Raw genomic sequence first — 27,192 nt, forward strand, 5'->3', positions numbered from 1 at the left:
TGAGACTCACCATATCTGTTTACCATTAGTGTACAGTAGTTATCTGTAATTTTACCTACTGTAGCCTTTCTGTCAGCTTGAACCAGTCTGGCCAATCACTTGGAGTGAGCACCATCTACCCACCCAGAGAGAGCAAGACAAATTGTGCTCAGTCATGGCTCCAGCAGCTGATGGCAAGCTGCATGACCGGGATTCGAACCAGTGTTCTCTTCTCACTGGATGTTTTTTCTTATTAAACTCTATAACCTATTGTGCATAAAAATCTTACAAGAACCAGACAGTTTTAAAGGAACAGAAATTCCTTGCTAATATTTTTTCTTTAGTTTGAAGGTTAATGTGAACTTTAACTAAAGCTACTGTCCTGTATCTATTTTAAACTGTTTTTAGCACTGCACTGCTACCACATGCTTGAAGGAATATATATTGCTGGCATGACCATTTAAATTAACAATTTTTATAAAGTTCCCAGATGAGTACAAAGTGAACCAGTTGGCTACAGTTTTGGCTAAGCCACATCAGCCGTGTATTTGTTAAGATTTTTACCACAATATAAGAATGAACAGAATTAATTTATGCCAAGATTATTCTAATAACAAAGAAACAATGGATTTAGAGTCATTTGGGTGTTTCGTCTACTTTCTATTAGGACAGGTGGTCAGTGCTTGGTATTGTAGTTAGTCTGAGAGTATTGACAGAGAGTTAAATGAAGTAAGTATGAAAACAGAGCACAATTTAGTGAGAGCTGTAAAAGTGTGCAGAACAACAGCACAGTAAAACAGCTGCACAAACATCAAATAAATCATAGAATCCCACAATTACAGTAGTGGGAGCATGTGAAAACAGAGCTGCTCAATGCAGAACAAATCTCTTCTGAATGATAAATATCAGAAAACACCCTATTATACACCCTGCGCAAGGTGCGTCAATGCTCATTGCTACCTTACACTCTGTCAACAGTCTATTTTCACGCCTTGCGCCTGCTCTGTTAAAATAGCGCCAGAGTTTAGGAATATATCTACACTGATGGGCGTGGTGATCTGGAAGTGAGGTGTGTTTAGGTAAATTTTTGGCCTGTTTCTATCTTGTCGGCAGGAAATACAGGTGCGCCACTGACTGATTTAAACCTTGACAACAGTCAACAGTCAGATCCAAGATCCAATTCTATCTTAGCCATGCAGGAGCGCTGTCTACACACAAAAAAAAACGAACTGCAGCACACAAAAACAGCTTTTACACCAAAAATGAACAGAATAAAGAATTAAATAACATTGCTGTTCCCTTAAATAAGTATTCTCAGCTGACACGATCAAAAGTGCTGCAATGTTAAGATATGAACGTGACAAAGTCAGAGCTCATCTGCCTCTTAAAGAAATGATAACTGGCACACTGATTGGTTTATTTCATGTTACGCCCAAAACACACCCATGATTAATTAAGAGAATTAGGTTATGCCTTTTTGCATGTTTTAAGCTGCACAAGGTGCACTTTTTGCACCCTCACAATACCAAAGACACACCGACACGCCCTAAAATCTGCTGTGAGGTCCACAATTTATCAGTGCGCTAGGTCACTAAACTAGGGCCCATTGTCTCTTAGGTCCATCTTACTTTATTTAAGGTTGCTTCAAGTATTTGTATCGTATGTTTTTTTGTATTTTTTTGTTTAACTTGCAGTGCAAGCCAACTTAAGTAGCTTAAGGGCTATAGAGATTCTTAGTCCAAGATTTTGACTAAAATGAAATTTCATTTGTAATTAAGTCTAAAACAGTGAAATTTTGTCAAAGCATAACGTTGTTTGTTTTCTGCCTTTGTTGTGCTGGGTGTTATCATACATATGCAACAGAAGGCAAAGCCTGGTTTTAAATGTTCTGCAGTTTGTTCAGTATTTCTTCCACACAGAGAAGGCCTTGTATTTAGACACGCACAAATGCACATTGACTCCCCCTAGCCCACAGGCGAACTGAAACGCTACCAAATGCATGTGAAAATCCGTAACGAATCGCATCTCCAAGACATTCCTGTTTTGGATTGCGGATTTCTTCCCACATCTCTGACCAGGCCTCTTATGTGCCTGTGTAGGATGGCATCATTTGGCCCAGACGTGATGGCAACTTGGTGTGTTGGGTCTTTTAAGGATGTAGTGGACTGAGGGGAGGGTTTGGAGCACATTTGCATCTGCAAATTTGCCCCTGCGCACGCACACACACACACACCATTACACATCATTACACATGAATACATGAGCCCCTTTCTTCTTAAATGTTCAATAACTGTAATATAAAATGAAAAATGAAGCAGTTTAGTTTGGTTAGTTTACTATCTGGCAAGTGAAAAATGCATTTTTGTGCAGGCACACCGCATTCTGCTGTCTTGTTTTCAACAAGGTCTTGATTGCATGGCAACAAACTGCAATACTAATATTCATAATGCACAAAGTTTAAGCACAAAATGAAACTGGTTATATATTTTTCAGGCCAGTTGTGCAATAAGCCAAGACCCAGTTATGCTACTCTCTGTAGAAGCAAACATAATTTAAGGTAGAATACAGAAACTTACATGGACAGAAATAATAATAATAGAAATGATAATGCAAAGGGTATTCATTAATACACAATATGTCAAAGGGTTCAGTCTCACACCCTGTGCAAGGTACATTCTGTGTAAGGGTGCGTTTTCAGTGAAGTTTCTCCAGCACTAAGGCTGGGTGCAGCAGCATTAGCATTAGCATGGCACCTGATATCGCTAGACTGAGGAACCCTGAGTGTTTCGATAACACACTGTGCTATCAGCTAGCGGTTTGTCCCACGTAGCTTGTTTTAACAAAACAAACATGCTGACTTTCAATATGCTTTAAATATATATATATATATTTTCATAATAAATCCACAATATTTAAGTCAAAATACACATTTTAGTTGTGTCCCTGAGTTTCAGTCCACATTACCCCATCTGGAACATTCTACAAGTCACATCTACAACAGGATCAGTTGGTTCTTCTGAAGATCATGATTAGACCAAAATTAAGTTCCCTCATTAGTTTTTTTTTTTTTATATTTAATCTTATTATAACTATGATTGAGGACATCCGTCTCAATACTGTTACCTGTCCTGTTACCTAAATTAATTCTTAGATCTTTTTTGTTTATTTTTAAAATTCAAATTTTGAGAAATTTACTAGAATGTGCTCAGTGTCCTCATGCTATTAGCATAGCCTCCATTTAGCTAGTTTTCATGTTTTTGCTAATTCTACACTAAAAACTCATTCCTGTTACTTTAACACCTGTTACTCAAAACATAAAAAGTAACAGGAATGAGTGCCAGTAACAGAAGTGTGTGTTTTTTTTTTTTGTCATAAATATCAATTATTTGAACATGCAGTCAGCAATTTCTTTAAAATAAAGACTTTCTGGAGAGAAAATCAAAGGAATTAGTGCATCTTCAGCTCAGAAACCTTGTAAGAAATTAAGTAAAGATGCCTGAGATTGACCAGTATATGTTTTGAATAGTTAAATACATGTGTTATTAGATTCAGAGTTGAATAAATATATATAAAAAAAAAAATAATAATAATTTTAAAGAGTTACAACAAGCAAATGGCACCCATTTGGTGGAATGGCCCAAAAAAGTCAGTCTGTATAAAAAAAAGGTCTTTACGCCTTTACGTCTGTACATTTTCTTTCCTTTCTATCAAAGACTTCCTTAAACTCTCCTTTAAGATTTCTCTGTCTCTCTCTGCCTCCCTGTATTCCTGAGAGATCTTCACATCCATCCTCCACGCCTTCTTACCTTCATAGCGTGATCTAAGCTCTCCCTCTTCTCTATGATGATGTCATCATTAGGATGCTCTACTCCAGCTGATAGCGGATGAGTAATGTGCCCCTCAGTGAGGGTATGGATGACATCACACAGAGTCTAGAGCCCAGAGGAGTAAAATGGAAGAAAGCCCAGGTCTTTCATCTTGGGACCACCTACTGCCACCCAGCTAAGAGCATGACAGAGTCTACATCCTGTTCTGCCTCGGCTGTTTTTCACATCTGATTGCTTCTTGATCATTTAGAGGAGTGTGTGTGTTTCATTTGCAGTTCCAGGATCAAGCCACAAGAGGGCAAAAGCTGACAGTCGTATGGAGGTTGAATTTTGAGAGTGTTATGTTCTGGGTCTGTGCTTAAAGAAGAGTGCATTCAACAATTCTTCTAAAGTCAAGAAATGACTTGTTTTAATGAGGATCATATTGCATGAAATATAATATAATAAAAAGGTAACAAAAAGCTTCTGATTTACCCTGAAATTAAGTTTGGGATTATCATAATAAAATAAAATAATGTTAACAGGGACTATAGTGTTGTTTCTTCTAATTGTGCCCCACTGTAAAGTATGTACGACATCACACTAGTGCTGTATTTGTTATTATTCTCTGTGTTTCTTAGGGTTTCTCTCTGTTACATACTGCACAGTCCTGAACAACTCCACTAAAAGCCTCTCTCTCTCTCTCTCTCTCTCTCTCTCTCTCTGCACTCTCCCGCGTCCTCACATATCACCCAATCATCCCCATCGTCTCAGACTGGCGGTTTTATCCACCACCAATTACCGGCTAGATCCGTTCCTGTGGCCACCAGCCAGCACGTCCTGACTTATCCCTACACAGAACTGTATTTTCAGAGGCGATGACAAACCTTGGGAAAACAACAGAAAAGCCTTAAGAGAGTAAAATGAAATACAGTTCAGGCATTTGATAGGAAAAAGTCACCAGGCCCATTCAGCCTCTTTCACATCCCATCATTCATAATGGTTTTAATTCCCACTGGACCATATTCTGTGATTAACTGCTGTGGTAGGCCCCTGGGGTTAGGGGCATGACCACTGTGACCCGGAAAGAGGAAGCACACAGAGAATACAGACACGGGGATTAAATGAACTCAAATCATACCTTTTATTGGTTTCCAACGCCCTCCACCACACCCAAAACAAACTTAAACCATAACTCGGCCCAATGGGGCTCTAGAGTCTGTAGAGAACTTTTAGTTTTACTTTTAAGGTCCGTGCGGCCTCAGCTCTCAGCTCCCCAGTCCAAAGACTCCTGAGTGAGGGCTGAGGCTCAGTTTATATACCTGTCCCAGCTGGCGGCTCAATCAGTCCTCATGCGGACCAGCTGGGACAGACATGGCTTTGCGCTCCGGCGTGGGGTGGACCCACAACTCCCCCGCCTCCTCACGCCACACTGCGCTTAATCACACTTGTTCTTTTTAAGACATTTAAGATTTTTTTACAGTTGATATTTAAATGCAAATAAAATAATGAATGTAAGCAACGTAAAATGCATATAAAACTGGTGTTAATTAAAATACTAGTATATACTAGTATATGTTTGAAGGGAAATTAAACCAATGTGGGTCAATGGAATAAAGAATGCCTAATAAATTGGATAGAGGAAACTTTTTTTTTTACTTGGTTGTAAGAATTTCTGAATTAGATCTTAATTTACTGAGAATAAAAGGGCGTTTTCTCACCTGTAGTTGGTTTCTATGGTCCGGATCAGTCGATACGTTTTTTTTTTTTTTTTTTTGAGTGTTTCCTCCCTCTGTTTGGTTTGGTATCACACAGGCGTAAACATAAATGCACCAATATTCACACCAATAAACCACGAGAGCACATTGTCTCCTCTGATCGGTCAGAGCTGTCTGGCATGGGAGCAAGAAAGTAAATTAGAACTTAATTAGCTGAGTATAAAAGGGCGTTTTTACACCTGTAGGTAGTTTCTCTGATCTGGATCAGTTGATGAGTTTGTTTATTTGAAGTGTTTACTTCCTCTGTTTGGTTTGGTTTCACACAGGCATGAACCTAAACGCACCACAATGCTCACCAATAAACCATGCGAGCACACTGTCTCTTCTGATTGGTCAGAGCTGTCTTGTGCGGGAGCTAGAAAAAAGTAAATATAGTGGGAAAATTCTGTATTTCAGAGTGTATATGTAAGCAATGTGAAGCTGCTTTAACATAGAGCGCAAATCATTTGCTGCTGTGCTTTCAAACACCATGTTTTCAATAGGACGTGCAGCGAGGCTGTGAGCAGTAAACGCTGCACATTACTGCATGTGTAAACAGCATGGAGCAGCAGAGACAGCGTTTGTTCATAACAGTATATTATCTAGCTAATATATCAGATTAAACTGCACCTTATCAGCAGTTTAGTTTAATTTAAAATAAGTATATTTGATATCCTGGTTGGATCGAAACCAGATCACAAGTGAACCGCTCCAAAAAAAAACAACAACGATTTAACCTTGATGGCCCTAATTAAAATGTTAATGAAGGTTTACATTTCAGCTTTTAATTAAGACTTTTATATACTGGGAGAAGTATATATTGTCGCTGTCCAATAAAAAAACATGTATCGCAAAATGGTAACTTTATAGGAGAGAGATAAAACCTACTTAACTTTCAATAGAAGTCAATGTAAAAAAAAGAGTTTATTTCAGGTAATTTGGGAGAATTTCTATCGGTCCATTCATCAATATTTATATGTATATGTGTGAATATTCATATTTGTAAGTAAAAGCTGCTCTACCGCTCTACTGTTAAAAAAAGCTGTAGTAAAGCTATGCTGGATGCATGGAAGAAAAAAAAGCCACTTCTTCAGAGAGCAACCCAGCCTTGAACAGGCAGAGATGTCTCTATGTTTATCATGTACCAGCTCAGTTTACAGTCCAAGCACTCCAACTGTAGGTGGTCCATCTTTCTCTCTCTCTCTCTCTCTCTCTCTCTCTCTCTCTCTCTCTCTTTCTCTCTCTGTCTGTATGTCTTCCTAGCTCTCTCACACTTTTTTTTATAGAATAAACCTTTTCGGAGGTTACTCAAGCTGTGTGGAAGACTCAAATTTTTAGCCGGACGTTTGCCTTTATACTTAAGGCCTACAATTGCCTGCAGAAGTATTTATTTATCAGAATCCACATTCTCCTCTCCATAGACTGTTTAAACAGTTTCCGGTCTCTCTGAAAGTAAACGGTGATGTCCAGTTTCCCGGCCTGAAAAGAACATTCACCCTGTCTCTCAGCAAAAAGCAAAATGTTTTGGGGGTCAAGCTCCATTTTCCCCCAGCACTCGGCTATGTGGAACAGAGGCCGCATGGCTCGCTTAAATATTTCGGCAGTGCCGTTGTTTTCGCTGACCACACAGGCCAAAGAAAATGCAGCAGCGGAAAGGAATGGAACGGTTTATCTGCTGGCTGGAGCACCATGCTAAATTTGCCCTGAAATAAGGCCCTCCAAAGTTCTCTCATGAGAACCACACACACACTGAACATGTGATGGCCAATCAAGATGCACGTTCACATTTTTCTTCACTCTAACAATGTCTGCATTCTTATATTTGCCTTACCATGTTTAAAATATGTAGTTTACAGCCATAGTTTATCTGACAAAACAAATTTGTTCAGAACTCTGATTAGCAGCTGTGCATTTTTTAAAGGAGAACTCTGGTGTAAAATGGACTTTTGTTGTAGTAAAACATGATAAAAAGTTCTTACCTTTGAAGAATAGCACACCTCCGCCCTCCCACAGCGTTCTAAGATCCAGAAATTTTAACAGTTTGTCCAAACACCCTTCAGACTTGGTGATTTGGGGCATAATTTGCCCAGATAAATAGCTTTTTCCACTGTTATCCAGCCTCAAAGTAGCTCCACACCTCCTTGCTAGAATCTGGAGAGCCCTGACATTTAAAACGAGGCATTAAAAATAAAAAAGCTTATTAAAAACCACTGTTATTACAAAACATCCTATAACGCTAGCTTCAGCTCTGAGCGCCGCCATTACTGCTGGAGTCTCACAAGGTATATAGACTAGCAGCCGGCGCCAGGAGTAATGGCGGCACTCGGAGCTGAAGCTTGCATTAAGTTTTCAATGCCTCCTTTTTAAATGGCAGGGCTCTCCAGATTCTAGCAAGGAGGTGTGGAGCTACTTTGAGCTGGATAACGGTGTAAAAAGCGATTTAACAGGGCAAATTATGCCCCTTATCACTCAGTCTGAAGAGTGTTTGGATAAACTGTTTAAATTTCGGAATCTCAGAATGCTGTGGGAGAGCGGAGGTGTGCTATTCATCAAAGGTAAGTACTTTTTATTATGTTTTACTACAAGAAAAGTCCATTTTACACATTGTCAAAACTTTAGTTTGTAGTTATAGAAATGTGAAACTTCACTCTTCATCCTGCAGGATGAAGACTGTGGTTCTTCAAATGGTTTATCCAAATGAATCTGTTCAATTTGTGACATTTCACCTCTAAAGATGTTGTCGACACTCCAGATTGATGATTATTTTTCTTATTAGTCTTTTAGTAAGACTGAACATTGCTAACATTCTGAACATTGACTAACTTCATTCATTGTAATGGAGGACATCAGTTCTGATACTGGTACTCAAAACAAGCCATCAGTCTGACGCAAACGCCCTCACTGCCATCTTCTGATTTCTGTACGCCTCTAATCGGTTCCCATAGTGTCCCACTGGACTGAAGGCCTCATATCACTCCATCTTTGCTTTAAACATCTCTTCACTGGGTGGCGTAATAACGCCGGAGCGGCGTTATCTCCAGCCTTTACGAGTTCTTTTCCCACTCATTTTTTTTGTGGCCTTTAGCTTTGGAGATAAACCCCTTCAGCCATTACCCTCATCACTTAGCAATTTAGCCATAGTCAGGGCGGACTAATTTGATTCATTTGCGAAATGGTTGTCGCCGTTTTTTGGTATTATCTGTCAATGCACCCATGACTGGAATGCAGACAGAGCCTTCTTTCAGGAGTATGGGAATATAACTACGTCTGGGCTGGAAAGTCGTGTTGTGGTATAGTTGAAAAGAGTGGCACTTTCGGCCTGAGTGTTTTCTTTTATTGGAGCGCAACGTAGAAATAATTTCATCTGTTTTCGCTCGCCTGATAAGGATTGCGATTTTAAGTTTTCGAGTAATCGCCCTGCTATGCTGAATTAGGCTTGCAATTACGGTTTGCCACCCATATTTTAAAGTTTAATTGCTTTTTGCCTTTAGCCTTCTTAATAGGGTTTGAAAGTGTACGATATAAAGCTGACGTGTATTCACTCTTGTGAAAGCACTGCCTTTGACCGTTTCAAACTTTAAAACTGCATTCTTTCCTCTCTTTCTTTCTGTTTTTTTTTACAGATTGAAAACCTGCTGGAGCAGTTGAAGGATAAGGATAAACAGCTCGGAAGTTTGAGGGACAGGGTGAAGTCTCTGCAGACTGACTCCAGCAACACGGACACAGCCCTTGCCACTCTTGAGGAGGCCCTCTCTGAGAAGGTAGAGCGAAAGAACGGGAAGAGTGAGGCAGTATTTGATTGGGAGCAAAAAGAGCAGAAAATTTCTTGAATAAACAGGACATATAGAGCAGTTTTCTATATCTGATAGCACGTCCTTGTTCTCAGCACTTGAGATACCTTATACTGTTCTTTATTTATGCTTTATTTAACCCTTCCAGACCCTGTGTTCATTACAATGAACGTCAAGTATTTTCTTTTTTAAAAAATGTTTTGTTGCACATAACAGTAATTAAGGGTTGTTGTCCATCAGAATAGACCATGAACCACCCAATGAAAATATTTAGCAGCCAATGAAACAGTGACTTAGCCCCGCCCACTACAATAGAAAACACAGCAACTCAGACTTAAGTGCATGGCAGCATTAGAGCCGACAAGGCAAAGTAAGAGCTATTTTTTGTGAAATTAAAATCTCAATATCAAATATAAAATAAAAATGCTAAACAATACAATGGACATAAAACATGTTCTTATAAAGCTCTGGAAAAAAAATTAGACTACTTAAAAAGTGAGTTTCTTTGATTTTAGCAAATTAAAAAACCTCTGTAATGGAAGATGGATGATCACAAGCTATCAAACCAAACTGAACTGCTTGAATTTTTGCACCAGGAGTAAAGGCATAAAGTTATCCAAAAGCAGTGTGTAAGACTGGTGGAGGAGAACATGCCAAGATGCATGAAAACTGTGATTAAAAACACACTCTTTATTAACTTTACAAAACTCTTTATTAACTTTATAGTATTGTATGAAGCTCTGCAGCTTTTTGTTATTTTAGCCGTTTCTCACTCTCTGTAAAAAAAATGCACTAAATGACTACATTTTTATTAGGATTTTGGGAGAAATGTTGTCTGTAGTTTATAGAATAAAACAACAATGTTCATTTTACTCAATATATACATATAAACAGCAAAATCAGAGAAATCCAGAGCTGTATTTCTAAGACTTTTTATATTTATAAAAATTCTTAGATTTTCCATATCTCTGGAGTATAATTCAGATCTAAAAGATTTAAGTGTCAGGACTGTTGGCAGATGTTCCCAGACACTTGCTTTGTAATATAACTCCAATATATAATTTCACATCATATTATTGTTACGTCTATAGGGCCAAGTTACTTAAAGGAACTTTGTAATCTTTTGGTGTTCTTCGTTTTCCCATTTTCCTCTTCCTTATAAAAAAATCAAGGTTTATTGTTTTAAAAGCACAGTGCTTAGTGAACTGTTTACCAGATTTAGACCAGTAAAACATTTTAAATCAAATTAACTTTAACAAGAACAGCTGTAGACAAACCTAAGCTTATTCAAAGTCAGAGCGTACTTGGATCTTAAAGGGAATGGCAAGTAACATACTGATTGGTTTAATTAATGTTACGCCCAAAAACACACATGATTATTTAAGAGAATTAGGTCATGCCTTTTACATGTTTCAAGCCATGCAAGACATGCTTTTTGCACCCTCACAATACGAAAAACACAGACACACCCTAAATCCAGCTGTGTGATCCGCAATTGACTGGTGTGCAATAGACCTGTTACTCTGTAAAGCTGCTTTGTGACAAAAATAATAAAATAGATAAAAATGCTATGTACATACATTTGAATTGAATTGAATTGAATGGAACTGAATTAATTAACACCAGATATCAAAAAAGTAGCTCAATAAAAAAACATGACTTATGTATGTATAACTAATCCAAGTTCTTTTAATCTGAAAGTAAACTGTGAAATGATCTGTGATTTCCTTCAACACGTCAACATGTAAGCGTCTACAAATAGATCAGACATTCTCAGATTGCTCAATTCTCTACGAGTCATTCTGCAGACACGCAGACTAATGATGTCACAGTGGGAGTTCATAGCTAGGTGCAGCGTTTTCCTTGTAAACTTCATTGTGTTGACTCGGGAGGACTGATTGGTGGTCGCTGCTAGTTGTAAACGTAGTTTGGATGAGTATTCTCGCTCGTTAGAGGTGCAGCTGCTTCTCATAACCGCTCCGCTCTGTAGTAGCTTTGTGGTCTTTCACGGCAGCTGACTTCACAGGGTGAAATGTGCACAAGGTCGTGGAGGCCTGTAGATTCGCCCGCTAATGGTCATCAGGGTGAATATTTACATGCGTTTTCCTGAAAGTCAGATGAGCAAGCGACCTTTCCGGAGGGTGGAATATCTGAGTCATGAACAGTGGAATTCAGACGGCATTGTTAAAATTTTGTTTACCTACAGGGCAATCGTTAACTCCGGCTTAATTGTTGCGCATGTGAATTTCTCACAGAGTTGCAGGACCCTGCTTCTCAGCAAGGGTCGCAAAGTCCACAGTATTTGGTAAACACGTAGCACCTGATTTCACTTACAACTGCAGCTTCTTAAAGAAACAGCTCCTCCGGAGATTGTTATAGGCCATAAATGATTAAACGTTGGGGTCGGGAAGGTTGCACTAGCATGCAGAACAATTAATTAATTATGCAACAGATGTTTCCATATGCCTTTTTTTGAAATGGGTAAATCTAATTTGAATCAGGTAACAGAGTCTATACTTAGACTAGACAAGTGATTGCTGTGCATTTTGATAGATTTACACATAGTTATGTTACAGAATATGGTGCAGGTTTACTAAAAGTGGAACCAATTGCAGGTGATCAGCTAAAATACCATTTTGCTCAAAGTTTTTGTGTAAAAGCCCAAATTGATCAGGTAAAAAAAAAGAATTACCCTAATTTTCTGTGGCTATGTAATATTATTTATATGTAATAAACCATGGATATTAAAGGGGTTAAAAAAGAGCAGATGAGTATGGTGAAGTCTCCTACTTTGTTGTCTTGTTGTTTCGAATATGTGTATATACAGCTCTGGAAAAAAATAAGAGACCACTTCAGTTTCTGAATCAGTTTCTCTGATTTTGCTATTTATAGGTTTATGTTTGAGTAAATAAATATTGTTGTTTTATTTTATAAACTACAGACAACATTTCTCCCAAATCCCCCCCCAAAAACATTGTAATTTAGAGCATTTATTTGCAGAAAATGCGAAATGGCTGAAATAACAAAAAAAAGATGCAGAGCTTTCAGACCTCAAATAATGCAAAGAAAACAAGTTCATATTCATAAAGTTTTAAGAGTTTTAAGAGTTCAGAAATCTTGGCATGTTCTCCTCCACCAGTCTTACACACTGCTTTTGTATAACTTTATGCCACTCCTGGTGCAAAAATTCAAGCAGTTCAGCTTGGTTTTATGGCTTATGAACATGCATCTTCCTCTTGATTATATTACAGAGGTTTTCAATTTGGTAAAGTCAAAGAAACCCATCATTTCTCAGTGGTCTCTTTTTTTCCAGAGCTGTATATATTACTGATTACTGCAACAATCTCTGCATTTCACTGTGCATCCTGAGTAAAAATAGAGACATCGCAGATACCACTGGTTTTCAAAGTTGAGCTTATAGTTTGGGGACAGACAGATTAGTTGGTTTGCCACTAACAATGTTCATGAAAATGTATAAAGCTACATACTCACGTGTAAAAAAATGTGAAAAAATCACTGTCATACTGTTGGACTGTTTTCGTGTGAAAGCCTATTTTAATAAAAAATAATACCCTAATTTTCTGGCAGCAACATGTCTGATTTTTGATGTAAACATATAAAATATAAATATTTACTTTATTAAGTAAAAAGTTTATATAATTTGAAATTTTAATTATTATAATAAATAAACAAATTTACAGTACAGTGTCAGATGTTTGGCAACATAAGCCACATAACAGCAAACATAAAATGTAATCTTGAAAGTAGCCTTTCAACAATAGCTTTCATAACATAAAACCCCAAGAAAACTGGAAATGGAAGTTGTAATAATGTTTTTTTGCTTGTTCATTATTTTGCTTGTATTTAACACCTTAACTGACCAATAGGACCAATCCATCTGCAGATAAATATCTGTAGTTACTGAAAAATACACCTTAGTGTGTTATAAGCCATGGATGTTAAAGGGGCTAAAGCTTAGTGTTTTATTACAATGAGTGAATAAATGTGTCAAAGTTTCCTACTGTGTTGTCTTGTTGTGTTGAATATGCATATATGTGTGTAGTACATAAAGCCTACATGTATATGTGTGTATATGTATTCAGGTGTTATGGTGCCAGACAAAAGCCCACAGATACCTCTAGTTTTGAAAGTTTAGTTTTGATGTCTTAATTAATGCATTAATTATCTGCTGAGTGTTGGGTAGCTATCACCTGCGGATTTGGCACATGCCCTTGGACAGTATTCTGCTTTTATGTTATTTATGATAGACGTTTATGAGTTTTCCCTGCTGCCACAGGAAATAGCTGAAGGCAAAGACAGACACACCTGAGTGACTGAAGAGAGGCATTGTGTTTGGAAGGCAGCTGCAGCTCTCCATCACAAAGCAAATGTCTTTTAAATCAGGGGAAATTAACACGGCCCAGTAAATAGAGATTTACAGTAGTAGAATTTCCCCTTTATTATTCATTAGGCTCGAATAAAAACAAAAAGTCATTAAGTTGGCTTGGAAAAGGCAGCTTACTGTTCTTTGTATTCTTGTGATTCTTATTTTATTTGCAGAATGTTATCACTTTTTTTGTCCTGCAGCTTTTGGTGTACAACTTAAGAATGAATTGGGTTGCCTAAGCTTTTTGGAGCAATATTCCGTATGTTTTTCGTACAGCGGGAGTTCAGCTTGGACATTTCCCCATAGGATTCCATTAAAAAGTGTCCACAAAATTTGGTCAAGAATGTCAAATGTTTCTACAGATCACCTTTTTATCGCCCCGTTTCACACTGTATATTTCTCAAATCAATCCAGTTTTCATAAAATGACCATACAATTTCTCCAATCAAAAAATAATAGGTGAAATGTTTGACTCTGTATTGCTTCTTAGGAGGAGCTGCTGTATAAACCAGCTATTGGGTAATGGCTTTTAATCCGTAACTAACCAAAAGTTTTTGGACACTTCTCTATTTGCCAAACCTATTGGCATTCCACCATTTAGCCAAAAGTTTTTGGAAAGTTTTTGGAAACAGTCAAAAGTATTGGCATTTCATCATTTAGCCAACATTTTTGGAAATTGCTTAATTAGCTGAAAGTATTGTCATTCCACAATTTAGCCAACATTTTTGGAAACTGCTTTATCTGCCAAAAGTATTGGTATTCCAAAATGTATACAAAGATTTTTGGACACTCCTCTATTAGCCAAAGTACTGTCATTCCACCATTTAGCCAAAAGTTTTTGAACTTTAGCATTTAACCACAATTTACCTGCTTGGCAACCACTCTTCACACTTTTCAGACAGAAGCAGCTTAGCAATGATTAAAATGTTCAATTTTATTAGCACACTAAAATTAAAGTACAATTTCTTCCATTAGAAGTGAATGGGCACAATGTTGGGCACAACAATCCATTCCACACACCAGTTTAGTCTGTGCTTGGAACCCCTTCTCTGTATCTCTTCTCACTACTGTGTGTGTATGGAGGAGCTGCTGTATAAACCAGCTATTGCGTAATAGCTTCTAATCCATGTTTAACCTAAAGTTTTTAGACACTTCTTCTTCTGCCAAAAGTATTGGTGCTCCACAATTTAGCAAAATGTTTTTGAACATTGCTGTATTAGCCAAAGTACTGTCATTCAACCATTAGCTAAAAGTTCTTGAAGTTTTTGAAGCATTGAACCAAAATTTAACAGGATAGCAACCACACTTCACACATTTCAGAAAGAAGCAGCTTAGCAACGATTAAAATTTTCAGTTTTATTAGTGCACTTAAATTTACATACAATTTCTCCCATTAGAAATAAATGGACCAAATGTTGGGCCACCAACATTTAACCAAACATTTATGTACACTTCTCTATTTACCATAATTTAGTATATTTTGTTTTGACACAGCTCTATCAACCAAAAGTGTTGGTTTTCCACAATTTAGCCAAACTCTTTTGGACACTGCTCTATCTGTCATTTGGCCAAAAGTTCTATTATACTTCTATTTTATCTAAAAGTACTGGTATTCCATGAATTATTTAAAAGTTTTAGACACAGTACTATCAGCCAAAAGTATTAGTTTTCCACAATTTAGACAAACGTTTTTTGGACACTGCTACATCAGAGAAAAATTTTGACCTTTCACCATTTAGCCAACATTTTTGGACACAGTTCTATCAGCCAGTAATATTGGTTTTTCACAATTTGGACAAAATATTTGCATTTCTGTATTTAACCAAAAGTTTTGGGACTCTACTCTCTTATCCAAAAGTACTGATATTACACAATTTATCCTAAAGATTTGGGACACTACTCTCTTATCCAAAAGTACAGGTATTACACAATTTATTCAAATGTTTTTGAACTGTAGCTTAACTAAAAATTCAACAGCATAGCAACAACTCTTCAGACAGAGACAGCTTAGGAACTATGAAAAGAAATCATCAAATTAGTGCACTTTTCCAAGCCAACTTAAAGTTTCTTCACATACTTTCCCTTTCTAGTTGTAATAGTTCACTTATCTCAGACTTAAAGTCTGTACTCATGGATTTATTTGACATTTAGAAATGGTGAAATAGTGTATGTGGGCCTGTGTGCATTTATGTTAGTTTCTATACTAATGTTAACGTATAAGCTTGAGGTATATTTGGATTATAGTGTCTAAAGCACTTCACTGCATTGGAGCGTCTCCTGAATGCCGTAAATGTAAAGGTAATGTAAATGTTTTTTTGAACTCTTTTTAATGTTTCGTTTCAGGAAAGAGTGATAGAGCATCTGAAGGAGCAGAAGGAGAGGGAAGAGCGAGAGAAGCAGGAGGAAATGGAGGCCTATAAGAAGGAGAATAAGGAGTTGAAGGACAAAATCGCCTCCTTCCAGTCTCAGCTCTTAGACAAAGAGGTCAGTGTCCTCAGTGTGCACATTGTGAGAGTCTGCAGGTGAAGAATCATGATTGGTCAAGGGTTTTCTTCGTTTGGGATTTTTAAACACACAACACATACCAGTATTGAGCTTTTACTATATAATCTACAGTAAAATGGTGAGACTATTGGTTACAGTCGAGATACAGGTATTGACCTGCAAGTTTCACTTACAACCCAAAAGTAGCACACCTCCATTGTGATGTGTTTTATGTACATGAAGACATGTGCACTATAAAGTACTATAGACCCAGATATCTGCCAAAAGTATTGGTATTTCAAAATTTATATAAATATTTTTGGACACTCCTCTATCAGCCAAAGTACTGTCATTCCACCATGTAGCCAAAAGTTTTTTAACTTTAGCATTTAACCAACATTTAACAGCTTAGCAACCACTCATCACACTTTTCAGACAGAAGCAGCTTAGCAACGATTAAAATTTCAATTTTATTAGCACACCAAAATTAAAGTACAATTTCTCCCATTAGAAATGAATGGGCAAAATTTTGGGCACAACCTTCCATTCCACATATACCAGCTCAGTCTGTGCACCTGCAAACCTTTTCTCTGTATCGCTCCTCAGTACTGTGTGTGTATGGAGGAGCTGCTGTATAAACCAGCTATTGGGTAATAGCTTCTAACCCATGTTTAGCCAAACGTTTTTGGACACTGTTTAATCAACTAAAAGTATTGTTTTTTTATTGTAGTGAAGTACTGAAAGTAAAAGTACAGTACTGTGTTATTAGTGTAGTTATTACAGAAATCAGTGTAAAGTTCTTAGAGTTAAAGGCAGAACAGAAGTAGCGAGATCTTCTTATAAGATCAGCTTGATTCACTCTTGATTCACTCAATGATGAGCAGTTTCATCAAACCCAGTGAACCCAATGTAGATCATCTACCACTCTGAGTTTAGTGATAATGTGAGTTTAGAACGATTACTAACATTTTTATGATTATAACGAGTAACAATACAACACATAAACAATGTATTAGAGTAAAAGTATTAAACTCATTCAGAATATGTAGTGAATTAAAAGTGAAACTAGGAGAAAAAATGATGCTATACAGTGGTGATGTAGTTCTACATCCCTGTGTAAAGGTGGGACCAGGTAGGATTGATAAACCATCACTGATTGGTGGAAACTTCACACCAGACCTCAAGCAGTTTGGAGTGTGAGTCTCTCCACTCTTCCTCCAGACTCTGCTCCCTTGATTTACAAATTAAATTAATATAAAATTTACTGATGATCAGTGATGGTTTGGAGAGACATGTCATCTGCTGGTGTTGATCCACTGTGTTTAGACTATATAAGTCTAAAGTCAGTTCAGTTTTGTTTTCCCACAAAATCTTACAGCACTTCATGCTTCCCCCTGCTGCTGACAACTTTTATAGAGATGCAGATTTCATTTTCCAGCAGGACTTGGCACACTGCCCACACTGCCAAAAGAACCAGTTGGTTTTATATAATATTCAAAATTTCTGAGGCAATAAATAAATGCCTAAAATAGATCTCTCTGTGTGTAACACATCTATATAATATATGAGTTTCACATTTTTAAACAAATTAGTGAAATGAAGTAACTACTAATGATATTCTACCTTTTTGAGATGCATTAGTATATCATGAAGCACTTACTAGTGTCCCAGTGACTACACTCCCTTTCCCTCATACTTTCCTATATACAACTCTGGAAAAAAATAATAAACCACTTATAAATTATGAGTTTCTTTGATTTGACCAAATTGAAGAAATCTGGAATACAATCAAGAGGAAGATGGATGATCACAACCATTAAACCAAACTGAACTGCTTGAATTTTTGCACCAGGAGTAAAGGCATAAAGTTATCCAAAAGCAGTGTGCAAGACTGGTGAAGGAGAACATGCCAAGATACATGAAAACTGTTATTAAAAAACAGGGTTATTCCACCAAATAATGATTTCTGAACTTTTAAATCTTTATGAATATGAACTTGTTTTCTTTGCATTATTCAGACAGACAATTATTAGTTGTCTGTAGTTTATAGAATAAAACAACAATGTTCATTTTGCTCAAACATATACCTATAAAAAGCAAAATCAGAGAAACTGATTCAGAAACTGAAGTGGTTTCTTATTTTTTCCAAAGCTCTATTTACGTTTTTTTTTTGGTACTATTCACATTTGTTAAATTTATAATATAATTCAGCACGTTTGGTTTTTCAGATACTGTAGTAACATGATTGTATGATTACCTAGTAATTCTCTGGTTACTAGTAATTGCAAGCCAGTACTTCATGGACTATAATTATTATTCCAGACCAGACAGATGCTTGTCGGTGCTCGTCTCTCCAGCGTGTGCTTTCACAGACGAACACACACATTTTCAATTGTCAACACAGGTTTTCCCAGTGACAAATTCTTCAGACACAGTTTATAATTATTTTTATTGAAGTAAAAGAATTAGAAGAATTTAGGATTTTATAACTGCGCTGCAATCGTTGTAATGCATTGATTGTAACCCCTACTTAACGTGTTAACGTCAACTGTAAAAGTGAATCCTGTACTCTTATAAGCACACCTGTGAGCACAGGCTTCTGGGTAGAAATCGCACATCTTGCACTTTGTTCCCAGAGAGAGAGAGAGAGAGAGAGCGAGCGAGCGAGAGAAGACGAGTGAAAGAAAGGGCTGTAATTTATAGATCCGTCCCTCTGTCCTCATCCCCCGGTTTGCCAGAGCAGACTCCTCACTGTTTCATGGAACATGCCGGGGCAATCTTTCAGAGAGCCGAAATTTACGAGAATGTTTTCTTTTATATGCACCGGAGCGAACACATATCATTCCAGGAAAATTATATCTTATTGCGCTTTGACTCTCCGCCACATATACACTTGTGAGGAACTTCCCACTCGCTCTCCTTCCCCGTGCTAATCAAAAGCACATAAACAACCACCATATTTTACAGCTCTAATTACAGTATCAACAGCCTTCAAATGTTGAGCAATGTAACGGTGCGAATATAATCACTTTGTTTATATAACATGCAGGCCTGCTGAAGGTTTAGATTACTTGAGTAAAGGTGCACAGAATTACGTTTTATGATTTAAGTGCAATTAGAGACACATCATGCACAGGCTTAGTATCGCAAGAGACAGAATAGCTTAAAGAGCCACTAAACCCCAAACCATATTTTTTTCATTAATAGCTGAAATGTGTTCCTTTTGAAGCTGTGAAACATACCAGACCTGCTAAAATTATATAAACATTTCCTATCATTAAAAAAAAAAAAAAAAAAAAAGATTTTGTTGTGGTCATTACCACCTCAGTCATTGCAGCGCCCTCTCTCAGGTTGAGCTGTGCTATAGGCGTGAATGATGATTATAATATGCAAATCAGTCAATCAATAGTACCGCCCGACTCCTGGTGACATCTAACTATCTGTGTTTCACCTCTATTAGAGACACAGTGCCTCCTGCCCTGCCTCTAAACCCATACATCATCATAGTTTGGCCTTTCAAACTAGCACTCCCATTTTTTCTGCATTTTTCAAATTTGAGCTGAGAGTGGAGTCGGCTAAAATCAGGGGGGTTATGTACCCTTTAAGTTTTTCACTTTTTTTTTTCAAATATAATAAAAATAACTTTAAAATACATTTTATTATCAAGCATTGTGTCTTGTACAATGACCTAAATGCAAAAGTAAGCAAAAGTAAGTAAAAAAAAACATTAATAAAAAGTAATTGTTACATTAACAAAAAAATTGTTTCCTGTCCCCACTCTCTAACTATAAACTTTACCATGAAATATAATATAATCATTTTAATCCTTCAGAGATGTATTTTTTGGGACTGTTGTGTGACTCCAAAACTATCTATGTATGCTTTAAAAATATTTATTTTATTTTAATAATAATAGCAAATCCATCATATTTGAGTTTAAAATACACATTTTAGTTCTGTCCCTGACTTTCACTCATTCCTGTTACCGTAACACATTAGCTCATCTAAAATATCTGGTACATTCTACCAGTAACTCACATCTACAACAGGAAGTGACATCAGTTGGTTCTTCTGAAGATCATGGAAAGACCAAACTTAAGTCCCCTCATTTGTTTTTTTCTGTATATTTGATCTCAAAACTGATTCCTGTTACCTAAATTAATTCTTAGATCTTTGTTATTTTTAGTAAAATTGCTAACATGCACTTGGTGCCCTCATGCTATTAGCATAGCCGCCATTTAGCTAATTTGAATGTTTTTGCTAATTCTATGCTTAAAACTCATTCCTGTTACTTTAACACCTGTTACTCAAATCATAAAAGGTTACAGGAGTGAGTGCCAGTAACAGGACTGAGTTACAGGAACAGGAATGAGTGCCAGTAACAGGAGTGATTTTTTTTTTGTCATAAATATCAATTAATTGAACATGAAGTCAACCATTTCTTGAAAATAAAGACTTTCTTGAGAGAAAATCAAAGGAATTAGTGGACTTGCTTTAAAACATGCTTTTCAAATGTCACATGAGTTTTGTAACCATCGTCAGCTTAGAAGCCTTGTACAAAATTAAGTACAGCTGCTTGAGATTGACCAGTACATGTTTTTTAATAGGTAAATACATGTGTTATTAGGATTACATTGGATTTAAAAAATATATAAAAAAATGAGTTTGAATGGGAAGAGTTACAACAATGTCCACAGCATACATTGTTCCAGCCTTTGGTGCTCTTCCAGCACTCGTCCATACAGCTGGTTTTGTTCCATACATGTTCTCTCTCAACCCTGCTGTAGATTTAGCATGCAGATGCTTCATATCACGCTTCTTATCTGTGGAAGGCTAATTTAATTCTAGTGGAACTCTATTGCTTTTACAGCTTATAGAGCCGTTCAGACTATTTTCCTTCATCCTCTTTATTCTTTTATATATTTTTCCCCAAATAAAAGGTGCTAGCGCTTGTGCCTGAGCCAAAACCTAATCGTGACTCATGATGACTCTGTGTGTTTGCACCTCACTGAAAACTCCCAGGCTACAAAACATGCTTCAGACCATCCCAGAAACCTTCTGGTTACAAACTGTGGAACTGCTGATTCAGCTGCTTGTTGTTTTGAAGGGGTGTTGGAACATAAAGTTGTTAATTTGGGCTCAAAAACACATAGAGAATCACTTAATTAAATTTTATGCTAATTAACTTTTAGATCAAGTTATGTAAACATCTTTCAAAGCTTTTTGTTTATTAATTTTTTACATTTATTGGCCATTTTATCAGCTCCACTTCCCATACAGGAGCACATTGGGATTTTGTAGTTCCGTGTAATTACAGACTGTAGTTCTGTATCTGTTTCTCTGTGTACTTTATTATTATCCTCCTTGCATCCTGTTCTTCTATACTCAGGACCCCACAGGAGAGAGAGACCACCACAGAGCAGCTATTATTATTATTATTATTATTTAGGTGGTGGCTCATTATTCTCAACACTGCAGTGATTAGCACTGATTAGTATGGGGTGGTGTATGAGGTATTAGTGTGTGTTGTGCTGGTGATACCAGTGGATTAGATACAGCAGTGCTGCTGGAGTTTTTAAACACCACAGTGTAACTGCTAGACTGAGAACAGTCCACCAATCAGAAATATCCAGCCAAAAGCATCCCATGGTCAATGTCTCGTAGGTACTGATGAGGGACTAGAGCAGGGGTGTCCAAACTTTTTTTGTTGGGGGCCAGAAGGAGAAATGTGTTTGAAGTTTTTTCTTTTCCTGATTACTTTCATTTACACACCGTTTTACTTGACTTACTATCTTTATCTTTGACAGTGTTGTGTAAACTAAGATTTTTCAAATTAATGTTTCATTTCATGATGTCTCTTAATATTAAACTTCTTAATTACGGCAACTTTTAGACTCTTTGGCCCGCTTTTCTGCGCTACAACTGCGCACTCTCTCCACTTTTAGACTCTTTGGCCCGTTTTTCTGCGCTACAACTGCGCACCCTCTCCGCTTTTAGACTCTTTGGCCCGTTTGTCTGCACTACAACTGAGCACCCTCTCCGCTTTTAGACTCTTTGGCCCGTTTTTCTGCACTACAACTGAACACCCTCTCCACTTTTAGACTCTTTGGCCCGTTTTTCTGCGCTACAACTGAGCACTCTCTCCGCTTTTAGACTCTTTGGTCCGTTTTTCTGCGCTACAACTGAACACCCTCTCCGCTTTTAGACTCTTTGGCCCGTTTTTTTTGCACTAGAAATGGACTCTCTTTCCGCTTTTAGACTCTTTGGCATGTTTTTTTGCACTAGAAATGCGCACTCTCTCCGCTTTTAGACTCTTTGGCACGTTTTTCTGCGCTACAACTGCGCACCCTCTCCACTTTTAGACTCTTTGGCCTGTTTTTCTGCGCTACAACTTTACTCTCGCCGCTTTTAGACTCTTTAGGCCATTTCTGACACTTAGCGTTCAAACTTTGAATCTCACATTATAAAAACCAGCTTAACAGCGGGCCAACTTTCATTCTATTTCTAAAATACCTCGCGGGCCGCTCCAAAAAAGAAACGGGCCGCAAATGGGCCGTGGGCTGTAGTTTAGACACCCCTGGACTAAAGGATGAACGACACAAACTGTGCAGCAATAGTTTCTTCTGTCTCCTGTCTCTGACTTTACTTTATCTACAAGGTGGAACAGCTATAGATAGGAGTGTGTAATCGAGTGGAGGACAGTGAGTGATGATGAAACACAGTGTTTAAAAACTCCAGCAGCACTGTTGTATCTGATTTACTCACACATACCAGTGCAACCACCATGCCAGTGTCACCACTGTTATGAGAATGATTTACCAACAAAATAGTACCTGATCTGTGGTGGTCCTGTGTAGGGCTGAGTATCAGTTTTAAATTTGTGATACTGATACGATACTTTGAATTCGATAACAATACCCAAACAATGCTTTTTTCGTAACAAAAAGAACAACAAAACAACAAAAAATTATTATTTAACAGCCAACATAAGTAATCTCATTCTCATCCTGTCACCATAAGAGACATCTTCATAAATCTTGCTTGAAAGAAAACAGTGAGCATTTTTAGGAGTTCTTTTTAAGAATTATGAACATAAAATGCTCACTCTTTCCTGAGTCCTGACTGATGGGACCACTTGCTGTGAAAAAATCTGGCCCAGTACAATTTTTGAGTACAAAATTAATTCACAATAATTTCTATTGTTTTGATGATAGCGATAATAAACAATATTTTGCATTATTTAAAAAAAAAAAATGGTAAAACTCTTACATAGTACAAGCCTTTCATTCTTAAATGTTATAATTGGTTGCTCAATATATTAATGGAAAAAAATAACATTTTTAAGGAATTTATATATTTACTTAAGTGCAAATACCAAACATTGCACAGATTCCTTAAGTTCTTAGTAATGGGTATTTTTAATGTAAGTAAAAAAGATCTGTGTTAGATTGGCAAAAATGAATTATATTTATATTAGTGGTGTCAGTCACTTAAAAATGAATTAAATAATCTTTTTTTTAATACTGGTATTTCCTTTTATTTTTTCCTTTTATTTCCTTTTATTTATTTTTTTCCTTTTATATATATATATATATATATATATATATATATATATATATATATATAGAGAGAGAGAGAGAGAGAGAGAGAGAGACTGGGAGACTTCAGCACAGTGGTGGTGTGTCGACAATTTGAATAAAATGAAGTGGGGATGAATCTTTGTAAGTAGAGACCGTTCGGTACTTAATAGTACCAAGACATTTTGGATAGTGCTTTTCTGGTATCGAATTTTAATGCACAGCCCTTGTCCTGTGTGGTCCTGTCCATTGAAGACTACAGTACAGTCTATAATTAAAGAACTACAAATGACTATGAATACATACACAGTGAAACTTGTAGAAGCAAGAAAGTGTTTTGTAGACAGCCAGTTTTATGAACATGGTCTTTGGCTGGTAGTTTTCGTGCAGCTTACATGGTGCATCTCCTGCTTTATATGCCCCCCATCATGCCCCTTTGTTCATGATGGAGGAGCCTCCTAAATCTCTCATTTCTTTTCCTTTCTTTTCTTTTCTCCCTGATCTGTCTCTTCTCAACCTCCTCTTTCCTCTCAGTCGTCTTTACTGGAACTCAAAGAGCAAGTATCGTCTCTGGCCTCCTCGGGCCTGCAGAAGGACTCGCGGCTGCGGGCTCTGGAGAGCAACGTGGAGCAGCGGGCAGAGGAGTGCAGCCGGCTGGAGAGCCAGCTGCAGAAGGTGGGTAGAGCCACCATGCTCTGGGCTGTCGGATGCCTCCAATTGGGGGCAGCGATAGCCCTGCTGTGCAAATAAACAAAGCAGGGGCTGTTTTGGATTCGCGAGCAAAGTCTTCCTGATGATTATCACAGAGACGTGAAGCCATGTGGCGCACAGGGGCTGTCACAGAGCCTGCGGGTGTGTGGAAACGGTGGGAGAAAGGAACATCGGTTACAATAACAGAGACACTCATGTAGAGCTGGGCGATATGGCCCCCAAAAAAATCTTTGATTTAAAAAAAAGATTTTCGATTTAAATTGTTTTTTTCCCCTACTAAAATCTCCTAAAAGTCGCTAGAAGTCGCTAAATGACGTCATCGCCTAATTTGCATAATACATGTTTTTGAAGCTGTAAAGGATTAACATTGTGAGAGAGAGAAAAGTGAGTAAAAAACACTCTAAATATGTTATAAATTATACAAATAAACTTCAACAAATGAACACCCTTGTGTGGTGTTCATATTTTTGTTAATTGTTTACTTTGTTACTTGTATTTAATTCAGTAAAATTAAGCAATTTCACATTAAAACGCTTTACACATGCTCGCTTCACCTAAATTGCAAGCAATATAAACAGCTTACATGGTTAATATTTGCACTTTACCTTTCTTATGTTACATTTCTTTCAAAAAGTGCTACTCTTTTTTTTATTAGTTTTTTAATAAAATGTAAAAGAAAATGAATTTAACTCAAGATATGAGTAGAAAATTGTTTAGTTTCAAATTTACAAATGAAGCAATGTTTATTAGCCCTTGGCCAAACATACTGTATGTAATATAACAGTCTGTATTTATCGAAAATGTGTTTTGATATATGTTTTTCACAAAAAATGAGCCAATGCCAATGATTTAGAAAAAATATTTTTTTAGTATCATTTGATGAAAAATGAAAACGGGTCCCACAGACCCGAACACCACACAAGGGTTAAGTTTTCTTTATTTTCAAACCTATTATAGACAAAGGGAGGGAGAGAGGGCGGGGCTGAGCTTAGGGGAGCGTCTGTGGTGAAAATTAAAACTCAGAGAAAATCGATTTTCATAAAAACACATCGTCCTTAACTGTAAATTACCCAGCTCATGGGTTCTGCTTGATCTGTTACTCGAGAAGTGAGATAGTGTTGCAGTGGTCTTCCCGTTTTTTAAGCGAGAGCTAAAGTCTTTGATATATTTTTTTTTGATTGTCATGTAAAATGAAAGAATGTTTAAAAAAAAAAGTCAGATTGAGTTCTGAGTTCTCAGCACGAGGCTATGGTGAGATTTTGACATGCACCCACACAGTACTTAATCTGTGTATATACTTTGTATTGTGTATCCGTCTGTGGTTCAGCGGGGAAGTCGCTGTTAAGAGGAGTCGTCTTAGGTTTACTTGCGTCATAAAAAGCTGAAGTAAGCCTGGAAAATACTTGAGTGTGTTTGTTATACAGTAAGGCTGTAGGGATGCAATGTCGCATCAATTATCTTGTCTCCAAAAGAAACCACACGCACGTACGCACGCCGAGGCCGCAGTGCTACCTCAGCCTTCCACCCCCTGCCGATGCTGAATCTTAGAGCGGAATAGAATTATCCGGTCTGAACCTTTTGTTTGAGAGAGTCATTGTCTAGTCTAGCATCCTGAAACTCCTGAGATGTGGTGTATAAAGTACTTAATGTGTTGTAATGGCTGGTGTAAACTAAGTGTAGAGCAGATGGGTTGTGGTCAGCTTGTGGTTGACTTTTTCCTTGTTTTCTGTCTTGTCTTGTTTTGTTGGAGGCTTCTTCGTTTGGGGGTTAGAAGGTACAAACAGGAGTTGAAGAGTGGTCATACATTTGACTTTACTGAAGTGTTGGTCTGTATTAATCTGATCAAACGTTTCTATTTTTTAGATACAGACAACAATTTAAACATGTATCCATCTTGTAGCTCACATTTGATCAGTTCACAGTGGTTTACAACAATCTGAGCAGTTTTATTTGGGTGCTGACCCAAAAACTGGCTCACAGAGCATTCATTCATACTAAAGAGCAGCGACGTAATCTAAGTTAAGTATCAATTATTTTAGGGGTTTTCATCTGCTCATCCAGCTCTGGGCAATGAAATTACATCATTTATATTTTTAAACTTATTTTCTCACTTGACTTTCTGCTCTTTACCTCAGAAAAAAAAAAACAATTGATTGGCTGGCCACACACACACACACACACACACACACACATCTTCTTCATCTTCTTTTTCTTCTTCTTCTTTTTCTTCTTCTTCTTCTTCATCTTCTTCTTCTTCTTCTTTTTCTTCTGCTTCTTCGTCTTCTTTTTCTTCTTTTTCTTCTTCTTCTTCTTCTTCTTCTTCTTCTTCTTCTTCTTCTTCTTCTTCTTCTTCTTCGCCTTCTTTTTCATCTTCTTCTTCTTCTTTTTCTTGTTCTTCGTCTTCTTCTTCTTCTTCTTCTTCTTTTTCTTCTTCTTCTTCTTAATCTTCCTCATTATCTTCGTCTTCTTCTTCTTCTTCTTCTTCTTCTTCTTCTTCTTCTTCTTCTTTTTCTTCTTCTTCTTCTTAATCTTCCTCATTATATTCGTCTTCGTCTTCTTCTTCTTTTTCTTTTTCATTATCCTCTCTCTTCCTCTCCTCAACCTCCAATTTCACATTTTTTCTGCTTAGCTAAACATTTACCACCAACACATACAGAAGTTTTTCTTCTTCTTCTTTTTCTTCTTCTTCATCTTCTCCTT

At 37.2% G+C, this 27,192-nt stretch overlaps 1 protein-coding gene across 6 annotated transcripts in view; it reads left to right on the plus strand.

Annotated features, from left to right (window-relative positions):
- The window catches only part of LOC103032091 (ERC protein 2), a 452,130-nt gene that overhangs the window by 214,099 nt on the left and 210,839 nt on the right, over nt 1–27,192 (plus strand). For all 6 annotated transcript variants that reach the window (XM_049485683.1, XM_049485682.1, XM_049485684.1 and 3 more), the window contains 3 exons: nt 9,166–9,303; nt 16,064–16,204; nt 24,316–24,456. In XM_049485683.1, coding sequence (XP_049341640.1) covers nt 9,166–9,303; nt 16,064–16,204; nt 24,316–24,456 — 420 coding nt within the window. The remainder of the gene's footprint in view (nt 1–9,165; nt 9,304–16,063; nt 16,205–24,315; nt 24,457–27,192) is intronic.

This window comes from Astyanax mexicanus, chromosome 12, assembly GCF_023375975.1.
Source record: "Astyanax mexicanus isolate ESR-SI-001 chromosome 12, AstMex3_surface, whole genome shotgun sequence".
NCBI classification, from domain to species: Eukaryota; Metazoa; Chordata; class Actinopteri; order Characiformes; family Acestrorhamphidae; genus Astyanax; species Astyanax mexicanus.